The sequence below is a fragment of the Psammomys obesus genome, unplaced genomic scaffold (assembly GCF_907164565.1).
Source record: "Psammomys obesus unplaced genomic scaffold, mPsaObe1.curated_primary_1811, whole genome shotgun sequence".
NCBI lineage: Eukaryota > Metazoa > Chordata > Mammalia > Rodentia > Muridae > Psammomys > Psammomys obesus.
Window position 1 is genome coordinate 14629041 of NW_026596095.1, and position 13507 is coordinate 14642547.

Here is a 13507-nt window from a genome sequence, read left to right on the forward strand (position 1 = left end):
AGAAGAAGAAGAAGAAGAAGAAGAAGAAGAAGAAGAAGAAGAAGAAGAAGAAGAAGAAGAAGAAGAAGAAGAAGAAGGAAAGAAAAATGTCCCTCTTGGGAAACATTCTTACAATGTTCCTCTGATAAAGTAAATTTGATTAGTAGATCTCCACAATAGTTGCTAAATTATTAGCAGAATGAGAAAATCATGGCTCTAAACTTATAAGTTAGTAAAGAGCACACATCAAAATGCACACATGCACAAGCTGTTTCATAAGAAACATTAGTATCAAGCAAAAAGATTTAAGAATTAAGCAGGCTGCTTCTATAGAGCTAGGAAAAATTAAAAGCAGAGAAAACCAATCACTTCAAATCCTTCCAATGGTACCTGAATCACTAAGTGCTTCCCCATCAATAAAGTGGTCACCAAACTGCTTAAGAGCTGTATAACATATGAGTGAGAATGAGAAAGACAAGCCCACCAAAACCACAGTGTGTGTACGTGAATGCTGGAACCCAGCTAGCAAATACTAGAACACAGCTCAGACTTATAATAAATACTCAGAATGGCAGCCTTTGGCAGTACTTTTAAAATTACTCATGAACACATCGATCCAACATTTGTTTATTCCTGTCATAATTCTTATACAAACTGACACATCTCTGTGCCTAGTGCCAATAAAAAGGCCAACTGGTTCCAAATAAGACTAAGAATGTAAAGCTTTGCCTTGAACGTTCATGTCGAAGAACCTAAAATGTATTTAATATTTTCCAGAGAGTCTCTACCTATCAGGCCTAGTGCCATGTTCATGGAAATGGTTTTGCAAAGATACACACACATTTTCCATGTACATATGCATGGCAATACATACATGACAACCCCATACACTGCTTTTGCTATTGAAGCTTCTGTTACGCTATGTGGTGCCTCTGTGATCTTAGGGTCATAATTTTGTTTGTTTATTCAAGAAAAACAATACAGGGAGTTCAAAATATAGAACAAAGAAAAGTCACTGAGGAGGTAGAAAAAAAAAGCCTCTTGTGCCAAGCATAGATTCTCATCTCTAGCCCCAGTAGTCCCCTGCCCATGCTTTAGAAAAACAGTCTTTTTCAGGACCATGAAATCAACTGTCTAGATCATCAGTTCTCTTCCTGGGGCGTACAACTCCTTTGGAGGGGGTATCTCATATCAGATGTCCTGCATATAAGATATTTATGTTATGGTTTATAACAGTAGCACAATTACAGTTATGAAGTAGTGACAAAAATAATCTTATGGTTAGGGATCACTGAAACATGAGGCATTGTATAAGGGTCACAGCATTGGGAAAGTTGAGGACACTGGTGTAGATAATTTCTACCAACTCGAAAACCATCATGAAAGAGCATATTTTTTTTTTTCTGGACATCAAGAATAGCGTAGCTGTGTTGGGACTGTACTATTTGGTGCTGACGTCCTTTTATGCCATTTTTGAGCTGATATATATTCTGTCTATTTATACTAATCAGAGATTCCCTAATATACCATTGGTGAAGAAAGTTTTAAAGACTTTCAGCCTTGACATATGACACCTTTTGGTAAATTAGTATATGTACTAATTACGACTATAATACAAGAGCAGCTCTTTTAGCACATGGCTAATTTCAAGTTCCTTTCTCATTTTCCAGTCTTACTAGTTATTAGAGATTAAAGATAATAATTGCAAAAATAGGCAGGCCTGACTTGTCACTTTTTCAATGGCAAGAGTAAATTTAGTGGACTAAAGGTGGCAACTGGGTTTTAAATGTTAAGATGTTGCCATCCATATTACCACCTTTGTCCCTAAAAAAAAAAAAAAAAAAAAAAAAAGTTTGGTTTCCTTGTGACAGCTGTCACAAAAGACCACAGAAAAGACTCACCCTCTTCATCAGAAACATCAAGAACCTCCGTCATCGTCTCAGGAACATTTAGCTTATGTTTTTCCGTGATAGTCTAGAAAGACAAGAATCATTCATTGCAACATTAAAAACAAAATCAAGCAAGCGATAAACAGAGTCACAGAGGTGAGCACACTCTCCAGCAGCAGTGAGCCCTCAGACCCCAGACACCCCATCTTATCCATACGGATGCTTAGAAACTTACTCACTGTGATCTTTCTGAAGATAAATGACCAATGACTCCAGGAACATCGCACAAGAGAAGAGTCATTACTGTTAGTTCCCATTTGAAAAATGAAGTCTTTAGTAATGGGGGTAGTAATTAGTCGTGCTGAGAACGCAAACTAATGACTTCAAGACGCCTCTAAAATGAACCGATGTTTCCAGAAAAGCTTTGCAGTGAAGCAATGAACATGCAGTGTGTTAAAAGCAAAGCCATCAGCAGAAAGATGCCACAAACAACGTAGGCTGTGGAACTAATATGACACGTCTTCAGGGGTTGGAGAGCCAGCAGTAGGGAATAAGTCATCTTTATAGTGTTCACAGTCTATGGTAACGGTTTATTGGTTATTGGCCTTCTACGGTGCTTTCCCAAGTGGCCAACTGCAGGGCCTTTCATTCCTGACATAGGATAAAAGTTGAAAGATGAGGCTCATCCCCCTTTATGGCTTCCCCTTCCAGCCTCATCTCATTAACTGCTAATTAGCTGGGTATGCCTCAGTTTTCTTATCAAAAAACCGCAGACTCGTGCTCCATAAAATTCTTGTGAATGTTAATACAGGAGCATTGAGAACAGTCTTTGGAATAGTCTGGAGCCTACAGATGCCAGAAGAGGCCTTCAAATCCACTGGAACTGGGGCTATAGGCAGTTGTGAACTGTCATGTGTGTTCCGGGAACTGAATTTGGGTCCTGTCCATGAATTGCAAGTGATAACCCTGGGACATCTCTTCAGTCCCAATAAGTTATCTAGATAGTATATATTATGCATATATACATATACACAGTAAATATTGATGTTTTTATGCAAAGATGACAATTGAGCCATTTAATCATGGAACTATATTCAAAGAAAAAAAATGGTGATCGATTGGTGTCAAATGACATGACCTGCATTCATTGCCCTTTCATTTTGGTGATTCTTTGATACAAACACGGTATCAAATCAAATTTAGAACTTAGAATTTACATTTTCTTCATTGCTTTAAAAGTCTTATCAAATGATTAGAGGATGGTATATCTAACATAATTTACATGTGGTAACTTGGGGTGATTTGTTAAATCATTTATGTTCTACTTAGCAATGATTATTTGCCACATTATACACCACTTTAAAATTAAACAAATAATAAAAAATAGTTGATGCTAGTAGATTACATAAAGGAATGAGTGATTGTTCATAATTTTTCATAACAGACTGGGGCTGTTAGCTATTTCGGCTGTGAATATGCCCTCAACACTCTGATGGCCGTTCTGGCAAACACACAAGGAATTCATCCTAAGACAATGCTGAACTGTCTCGCCTCCCCTGCTGCGCCTCTCGGTGTAAATTTAGAAAAGGCAAGGTTAAGGAAACAAGCCACGATTCCACAGAGTCTGGGCAATCTCAGCTGTACCAGCTCTCCCTTACAGCCAGCCGCCTCGCTCCGCTTACAATGCCTTCATTCATACTCTGGGGTAAAGGACTTGGGAAAGAAGTTTCTTTTCTTCAACAGAACTCACATGGCTGCACAAGTGACACACCCTATAAACGCAAGTGATGGGAAACGTGTCCATCCCTTGTGTAGCTGCTATTCAATGACTGCATTTAATGGTATCCTCACCGTGTACAATAGTATCCACTTGACATCATTATGAAATGTCTTGCACTGCTTGCTGTCATCATAATCCTGGTTTTGTTTGTTTGTTTGTTTGTTTGTTTTTGTAAAACAGTGAACTTTAGAAAATGAGATCGAATATGACATACCAGCTAAAATAAAAAAAAGTATACTTGGTGGGTGGGTTTTTTTTTTTTTTTTTTTTTTTTTTTTTTTTTAACTAGATGGGGATAGTTTTTTTTCTAAATTTTTGCTAAGATACTTCTCAGCACCACCAAGATTAATTACATTGGAATGGTTAGGAAAGTGGCCTTTGTGTTCCAGCAGCCTAAACTGAATTCCAGATGTGTCCTCCACTAATTAATAAATATGTAAGCTATCATAAATAGCACCCTATGGAAAAAAGAAAACATGGAGAGGGATGACTGAACATCACCTCCCAAAGGGAAGTGTACTGCACGAAGAGAATGCATCTCTACTTCTTAGCTCCTAATTCCATGTCTCAAAACAAACAATTTCAACATGCGTCAATTAAGAGAATCAGAAAATAAAGACAAAGCAGAATCAAAACATGTAGCCACATCTCTCTGACATGGAGAGATGGCCTAGTGGCTAAGAGCACTGGCTGCTCTTCTGGAGGATCTGAGTTCAATTCCCAGCACCCACATGATGGCTCCAGGGGATCTGATGCCCTCTCTGTACATGGTGCACAGACATACATGCAAGCACAATAGCCATACAACAACAACACAACAGTAACAACTTATAAAGCCACTAACACTACCCCTCCAGATCGAGGAGCTTATAGAGAGGAGGGTTTATTTAATAAGAATGAGACACCGCAGCTGAAATCTGACATGCTATGTGTTATTTATGGTTTATTGGCTTTCCATCTAGAAATCTGAATTTAAGTATAGTGGGGCTTGTTTGTTCCAAATAATGTTCAGCATTAAAATGAATGTAAATAATATAGTAATGAATAAAATATAATGAAACATAAATAATTAAAAAGCAATAAAGCTATTCTAAAAGCAGTCGCCTTGGGTTTGAGCTAACTGTCGGAGATACGACCTTCCATGCCTGTCCCATGTATCTGATTTCTGACAAGCCACCAGACAGCTTGCTTAGAGATGGTATATGGCATTTTAAAAAAAATCAGCACGTGTGTGTGTGTGTTGGGGGGGGGGTGCGTTTCACCTGTATGACTTCAGCACGCCCACCAAGGCGCATGTGTGATGGACAGAGCACAGCCTAGTGTTCTCCGTCTTAACTTTCCACCTTGCTGGAGATAGGCTCTCAGTTTGCTGCCGCAGACCCCACTCGAGCTGTCCCTCCAGCTTCTTCTGGGGATTCCCCTGCTTCCACCTCCCATCTGATCACACCAGACTTATAGACATGCATCAGTAAGCAGTCTGTGCGTTCTGGGGGTCCAAACTTAGGTCCTCACACTTGTAAGGCAACTGTGTTAGCCGCTGTGCCATTCCCCAGCCTAGTAGCTAGAATGTGTAGAGACAGGTTAAGAAATTCTAGCTGCTTCTGTCTTAAAATACAGAGCTTTAGGTCTAAGGTCATTTGCTCTAATTCATATTTATGTACCTCAGATCTCGGAAATGAGACGTATAAGTATCACAATGTTGTTGATGTTTAAAAAAAAAAGATTGTATTTTCGTCTGGGTCATAACTCTCCTCTCCTCTCCCCATATGCTTGTGCAAAAGAGCTGTGTTTGAACCGCTGACGGTCTTCAGCATGTAGCACAGAGGCCCCACTCGTCTTTTCTCCAGTAAAGAAGTGTTACTTAGCAAAATGAATGAGAGGGAAGTAGGGCCAAGAGAGGAAAAGGAGCCACAAACCTGCCATCTAGTGGCAATTCCATAAAAATGCAGATCCATGATTCTCAGTGTGGAAAAAGTAACGGAGTAGACAAAACCCAAGACTTCTGACAGTGCATGTGCTCAGCCAATCATGCCACTAAAAGTCGTTTTGTTGTGTGTGGTATACATGCTATTCTGAGGTCATATAGCTGTATAGGTCTTCATAAGAAACCTTTCTGTTATGAAAACCAAATTTTTTAAAAGCAATTCAGATTCAGCCATACAGAAAGCTTTTAAATATTCTCACCACAAGAAAATAAAGGTTTGGGGATATGGATGCACTCATCTTCACTTGAGCGACACATAATGGAGACATGTATCGTAGCATTGCATGACATTGCAGAAACCTGGGCATTTCTCCTGAGTTCATTTAAAATGTTCAAGTAACATATCAGTGGACTGGGGAAGGGGCATGGGAGGAGATGAGGGAGAGAAGGAAGGAGAGCGGGATTGGGAGGGGATGAGGATGGGGCTACAGCTGGGCTACAAAGTGAATAAATTGTAATAAATGAAAAAATATATTAAAAAATAAAATACAATTTTAATTTTAAAAAGTCTTGGCCATATATAATGACCCCAAAATAGGGCGCTAAACATTGACAAGACTTTTTTTCATATATAATTTATCAAATTTATACTTTGTCTCTTTAAAACTACCAAGTGTGCCGGCTAACGGTGATGTGTCTGCTTGAAAAATGAACAGTGCAGCTGCGTCCCAGCTAAAAGTTCAGTCGGTACTGTGAAGCTCATTAATTATTCATAGTCCACTCTATTTAAAACTGCATGTCACATCAACTGTATTCCATCTACCTCAATGGCTGTCAACAGGGACTTTCCTTTAGCCTATGAGACAAAATTCCTTTCTCCTCCCTCCCGGTGCATAAAAGAATCAAGTGTTCCCAAACAGTGTGTGCAGCAGTCCTAGCTTGGAACATTGACTAGGACCTTATTCTGAATACTTTAGTTGTTGATTTGTGCTTGTATTGTTGTTTCCGTGAAACATGTTTGTGTTCATGTTTTCTTGTTTCCCTACTTTGCAAAGATAAATTAAAAAGCCATTGCTCAGAGAACTTGTACTTAAGTTAAAGTTGTGTTTGTTTGTTTGTTTGTTTTTAAATCGGCAACTAAAAACCTCCTCCCTGGAGCCTATGCAGATAATAGGATGCATCATTGTCAGGTTTGCTCATGGGACTCTCTCTGGCAAAGGATCATTACTCCTCAAGAATCGATATGCATTTTAAATCAGTGGAAATAAAGGATTGTAGGCATACAGTAAACACCTGCAATTTTATTTTTTATCCTAAAAAAAAAAAAAAAGATCAGACGAAAGGAGGAAAAAAGGAAATTTAAAAATACCTTGTGTGTAGAAATGCACTTGATTAACAGGGGTGGGGGTTGAGGGGGTCTTTTCAGAGGCCATCTGACCTCTAGGTCAAGTTCAGGTTGGCTGCAGAGTGTGGTACCTCTCTGCCAGCAGTAGGTGTCACACGCAACCAGAGGAAAGAGGCAGAGGAGCCAGGAAACAGAAATCACGGGAAAGGGATGATTTCCTGTAGTTGCAAAACTGCATTCACATATTTAATTCGGAATTATATTGAGAAAAAGGCAGAACCCCCGCATCGGTTAGTGAACACACTTACAGCTGCATATTCCTGAGTCTATTCTACAGCGCGTTCAACAGAAGAAGTTCAACACGGAAGCTGCAAGCGCAGTGAAAAGTGTGTGGAGGGAAAACCAAGGGGACGCGGCGCGAGCAGAGCGGCTGTTGCCGCGGTACTCACCGTGGTGGTGGTGGTGACCTCCTCGGTCACAACCTTCAGGGTGTCAACCACAGAGATGTAGCCCAGCCGCTTGGCAATCGCCAGGGCCGTGTTACCATTCTGAGAGGAGAGAAAGAGGGAAAGAGTGAGAAAGGCTAGGGAGGACTGCCTGGTGAGCCAATGAGCTCACTCATGGCTCCGCATGAGCCAGCACTTCCTTCCAAAACAAGGCACAGCTCAGGAAAATCACTAGTTTTTACCATTACATCTAAATCTGTCTTTGCAGCTTCCTTAGGCTATAGCCCGGGTCACCATGGTAACACAACAAGCTTGCATCTGCCTGCTCTTTTTTAATAAGAAGCACTTGACGCTCTAACTTGCAGCTCCAAATGCTGCACTGGCCTTCCAAGCCATTCTCTCAAACTGAGAGCAGCACCTGCCAAAACAACTAGGGGAGAACCTTGTACACTCATTGCTCACCAAGGGTCAGGCCATCTGCTGCAGGTAAGATGTTACCATAGGGAGCCAGAGGCAGATTTAGCGTCTGCTAGGCAGGAGCTCCAGCGCTGCAAAAAAAACTGCACAAGCCAGCAATTCTGGCTGCATCCAGCTCAGGCCTCTGGGGACCCCAGTTTGTTTAATTACACCGCGTAGTTTACATTTCAATGGCTCCACTTCCCAGAGAGGCAGTTCTAAGCCAGCAGCTCAGAAACTGGGCTCCCTTCAGAAGACAGGGGAGGGTGTGTGTGTGGTGGGGGTGGGGGGTGAAGTACACTCACATCTGAGAGCCAGCTGTAAGCAAAGCCCTTCCAGCAGCCCAAGCGGAGGGCCCCGCTCCCCGGAGAGCCAACTGACTTTCTTCCCAGCAAGTACTCCCCCAGAAAATCACAGACTCCCTAGAAAGGATTTTCCCGAAATCTGGGGCTTTCCGCAGTCCAGGAGTTTATTTAAGGAGAATGTGTCACACTTAAATCTCTGACAATAGGACCCTGAGGCATGAGAAGAGGAAGACGAAAGGAGAAGGAAGGGCCGGGAGGGAGCGCTCCTTACCGCGGTGGTGGCGTTGGGCTTGGCCCCATGCTGGAGCAGGACGTTTATGATGTGCGTGTGGCCCTGTTGGGCGGCTTGGTGCAAAGGTGTGTAGCCGTTCTGTGGGCCGTGATGGCACCGATTTGCAGAGGGAGAAGAAAATTAGGTTAGCCTTCAGTTTTGGTTCTCTTGTCTTATTTGCGGCCAGCCCATCATTTTAAGACCTCATTGTTTATTTAGAGCACGATTTCCCAGCAACCCATTTCTCAGCAGCAAACACTCCCTCACACCTTATGGCAGACCATGAAACACAAGATAAACAGACTCCAAATTATAGCTGTTATTACATTTTAACTGATCGGCATTTAAAGTGTTTATGCCGAGAGAAGATTAAAAATGGGAAAGAACGACGTAGCTGCGATATGTCTCCTCAGGAAGGAGAGTGAGTCGGCGTAGAGCTGAGGGCTGCAGAGGGTCACACAGGCTGCTATTCGTCATGAGCGCCCTAACCACCCTTGAAGCTTTAGATGATCTTCAACAGTGAAGGAAAATTTAATCTCGTGCTTAACTTGGGAGATGGCTTTGGTTATACAAGATGCCATGTGTAAACTTCAGAATAGAAAACTTCATTAGAAACACAAAGCTCTGCCCCCTTCCCCCAAAACTGTGTCTCTAAAAACTAGAATGTTGACAGTGTGGTCTAAACTTCTGTGGAGATGAAAGGCCCTGCCTTGGAAGGGGTTTTAGTTAAGATTCACATGAGCCAGTCTTGTATAGGCCTGTAGTAGCTGACAGGCGGTAGCAGTTAGTTAGGTATTCCTATTAACTCAAAAATTTCACTAGAACCCTTGATTGTGGGACAGGCGCCATCTCCTGGGCATTCATTTTGTCCCAGATCCTGGACCTTATCACTCCAAAATACCTTGCAGTTCTTGGCTATAAAAGGTATTTTGTAAACAGGAGTTGACTAAATGAATGGTGAACAAATGATTCATAAACAAATATTTTTCTATCCATTTCAGAGATGAAGAAACTGAAAATAACAGATTTAACCAAATTTTCCACAATCTCTGTAGGTTCGGATTCTATGCAGAAGATAATGGAAACCAGTGGCTACTTGGCAATTTCCTGCAAAAAAAAAAAGTTTTTATTTGTATCAGAGCCCACTGTGTTCAGCTATAACGTCTAAGTGGTCCATCTGTATATACATTATGCTTAAAAGAATATTCACATATGTGTGCACATTTCATCCAATGTCAGAGAAGACTCATGGCCAACAGGCATATTTGGTCATTTTGACAATATAAAGTATATAATTATACTCATGAGTGTCATTAAGACCCCTTCTATACAGTCACAGTGGCCTTTCTGTGTATGGGAATGTCATCATGTATGAGTGTCTTTCTGTCCAGGTGTTCCTAACTCTGTCATGTTAGGAGTTTGACTGCTATAGATCCCTTCAATAAAAAAAAAAAAAAAAAAAGCACAAAGGCCTCAAAATTCAATTCATTTACAGCGACTCTTAGAACCCTACAGTCATTTCAGAGACCCTGCTCTCAAATCAGGCTATCCAGGAACATTTGAGAAGGATAAAGTAAGTGATATTTATTTTCCAAGGAATCATTCCTTTCTGTTTTATTTATAATGTCCTGTAAAATGAATTTAACAATCTTCTTTATTTTTCACTCAAGTTAGTTCAATTATCAAACATTTACTAGCCATGTACTATGTGATAAATACTTTAGCATATAAAGAACACCCCATATGCTAAACTAATATATTAGTATACTTTAAAGATAGATTACCTACAGCTACATAAATAGTGCAGAATATAATTAGTCATGGCTAAATAACAGTCTGGCCCCATAGTAGGCCATATTTTATGGAGTCCTCAGATTCCACTGTCACCTGAAAATGACCCCTAGGTGTGATTTAATCTAACCTTTATGTGCCACTGTGGTGAGAGAGAAGTTTGAGCAGCTCTGTAACTTTACATCAACATCTGCTTGACAGTTTTGTGACTCTCTCGCTCACCAGCACACCATCCTCAGACCTTGCTCTTCTACAAAGGATGAGCAAAGCTTCAAATCTCCCACACTGCTGCTTTCTCACTTGGAATACAAAAGTGGCTGAAGGCCCATGCTTCAAGAAGGACCAGATAAGTTTTCCGTGATGATATGGGTATATCATAAGAATGTATATAAAAATGCTACAAATTGTGTCATTTCTTCATTGACAACCTTTGTATCTTTGCAGTATGTCAGGTAAGAGAAATTTCCATTTTGTACTATATAGCTTTAAACCCTTTCACAAGTTAATTCCCTATAATTCCAGTTTGTTTTGATCTAATATGGCAGGGTTTCACTATAACTCTAAGCAAATAATGATTTCATTTTTTAAAAGTTTACATTTCTTAATCTTTGTGCCAAGTTTCCTAAGCAGTTGAGGAATAAAAGCAGTACATATGTTTGCATTTTACAAGCAATTAGACAATTCCTTAGTAGCTATGGTTACACATAAAACATCAGGAAGAAAACAATTTTTTTCTGCAAAGGTATCATTCCATGAGGAAAAAAATCTGAAGAATTTTTTAAACAAATTGCCTATTAAGGCATTCTTCTATCTACTCCACTGAAATATACGGCTCCAAAGGTCAGAGTAAAAGTTATATAGTTCACCTAAAAACAAACAAACAAACAAACAAACAAAAAACAAAAAACCCAAAACCAAAACACTAAAATGTTAAAAGGAGATTTTTTTTTTCTTTTTATCAAATGTCTCTTTGACATGGATGTAATTCCAGAGGCCTAGACAATACAACGCAGTGTTTGACGTCTAAATAGTAAAACCATCTCAGTGGGCAAACACTCACTGAAAGCACATAAGCCTTTGGTAGAATCACCAGTGTTTCACTGTATGGTTCATTTACATATTTCAGTCTGCCAAGCCCGTGTGTATGAGCTGGCTCAACAAAAATGGTGGGAGGGACTAAACCTGAGAAGCCATATGAAAACTTTCAAATAAGCATCAAACGAAACCTTCACAGAACTACATAGGTCAGAAATTACACAATGGCCCTCATAGGTCAAGATCAGAAGTTTGGACCTTAAGTGTTACAGTACTATTTGTCGTTTACAAAATAAGTTCATTTTAGATGGGTTTATGAATACGCTTTTGCACAAAATTTTTGTTTCTGCTTCTAGGATGGATGGTTTACAAAGCACTGGTTTACAAAACAGGGAGGATTTCTAATTGGTAACCATCATTGAAATGATGGCTCTGAAACTCCTTCGTGTGCTTATGCTGACGTACCCGAGCTGTCGGCAGGCCTTCCTTGTGTGTGAACTCAAACACACCATGCAAACATTGCTCTGTGGCAGTGAGTTGCAAAGATACACCCTCCGTCAAGAGCAGCAGTTACGCCATACTTGTCTCTAACTTAAGCCAACCTGTGTGCTCTGAGATGCGGGGTGATTCTGACCTGTTCTGTCCAGTTTGTCCTTTCACCTAGATTGTGCGGAACTGTTAGGGACATGTCATCTCTGAGGTATACCTGGGAACTCTCAGCCCAGGCCTATCACACTTTCATCACTAAGAATGTTGTTCCCATGATGTTCCCAAAGAGAATGTTCTGGTCACACACATGGTAGAATGAGTTTGATTATCAAGAAGGAAACTGAGTATACATTTTTTTACCTTGGTTTTCGCGTTGACATTTGCTCCCTGTTTCAGAAGGAAGTTGACCATTTTCACATTTCCATAGTGACAGGCCACAATTAAAGGAGTGTAACCAAGCTGTGAATGACAAATCCGAAAGGGCAAGTATTATATTTACAGTGGTTAATAACCAAAGGTAAGGTTCCGTTTATTGTACCATGGTATCATTTGAGTGCAAATATAGGATGAGCCGTCCTGAACCACACAGGACTTTCCATCAGCAAGGGATACTGGACACCCAGGTGACCTGACCTAGCGGAAAGAACTGCGAAGTGCAGAGTGATAGAAACGCCAGTGGGAGGAAGGCTTGGTAGGACAAGTAGGTGGAGGTGGCAAAAGGTGGTGGGAAGAATGTGAGAGCTTAAGATGGGAAGGTGCACCGCAAAGGTACGTCGTCCGGACGTGACATCCCCATGGCACTCATAAACTCACTGCAGCTGCTACTGCAAAAGATTTACACAAGGTTGGACCCATCGATATTTCATCCTGAATGGGAGAGGAGGCCCAAGGGGCCCCTTCCTTCCCAGAGGGACTATGGGCAATTAACACTTGTTTGGGGAACAGTGTCACTGTCTTCAGTAGTGTAGCTATGGATAAACTGCATGAAATCACTTCTTAGCCACGTTGAGACAAGGAAGTCTCATTAAACACAATAGCCCAAATACCAAAAAAGGTGGCAGGAAAGTAGGAGGGGGTGGCATATTGAGAAGAAGGGTACTGGTGGAAGAGGAGTGGATGAGGGAGGGGAAGAGAGGAGTGAAAATGACTACAGTTAATTATATAAACAAATGACATTAAAGCAATAACAAAAAGAATGGGTGAATAATCAATAGTACAGAGAGGATCAATCCACCTCAAGACCAAGCATGGAGCAGAGCAAGGACAGGGCCAAAGCAGTGAGGCATATGTTAAAGGAGTTAAAGCCAAAATGAGAGGGTGGGCGGCGCCCCACAGAAAGGGATGAGTCCTGGGGTCACTCCCTTCTGATTCTAACAGACCCAGGGAAGCATGGGAAGATTTCTCCTTTAGAACGAACTGTTAAGAAAAGGGACCTCAGGCATGAGCTGACCTGAATGAGGCCGAGCAAGAAGCAGCCAAACCAGAACTGGTGGCCAAGAGATCTGCTGTACCTTTGTGGAGGCGTCCCGGTCAGCCCCGTGTTTGGTGAGAGTGTCTGCAACGTTCACTTTGTCTTCTTGGGCTGCAAGGTGTAAGGATGTGAGTCCACTCTGTAGTGAGAATGGGAGTAAAGGAGCACGTCAGAGAGGGGAGCACGCTGTCATCTGCAGGAGCCTGTCTTGAAAGGAGCCAGAAAGCATATGGCCGCTCTGCAGACATACCATGTTCTAATGCTTGGAGTGAATGTGAGTTTTCAACCAAGATCTATTCTCAGCAGCAAATTGCATTTTCTGTATT

The 13507-nt window shown here is 41.1% G+C and overlaps 1 protein-coding gene across 22 annotated transcripts in view; it reads right to left on the minus strand.

Moving 5' to 3' along the window:
• Positions 1-13507, minus strand: part of Ank2 (ankyrin 2) — a 467017-nt gene that overhangs the window by 66196 nt on the left and 387314 nt on the right. For 20 of the 22 annotated variants that reach the window (XM_055628050.1, XM_055628064.1, XM_055628061.1 and 17 more), the window contains 5 exons: positions 13222-13320; positions 12071-12169; positions 8396-8494; positions 7367-7465; positions 1881-1953 (listed from right to left, as the gene is read on the minus strand). In XM_055628050.1, the coding sequence (XP_055484025.1) occupies positions 1881-1953; positions 7367-7465; positions 8396-8494; positions 12071-12169; positions 13222-13320 (469 nt within the window). Of the gene's footprint in view, positions 1-1880; positions 1954-7366; positions 7466-7825; positions 7922-8395; positions 8495-12070; positions 12170-13221; positions 13321-13507 lie in introns of those variants that run through there. The other 2 variants (XM_055628049.1, XM_055628055.1) reach the window with 2 other exon arrangements.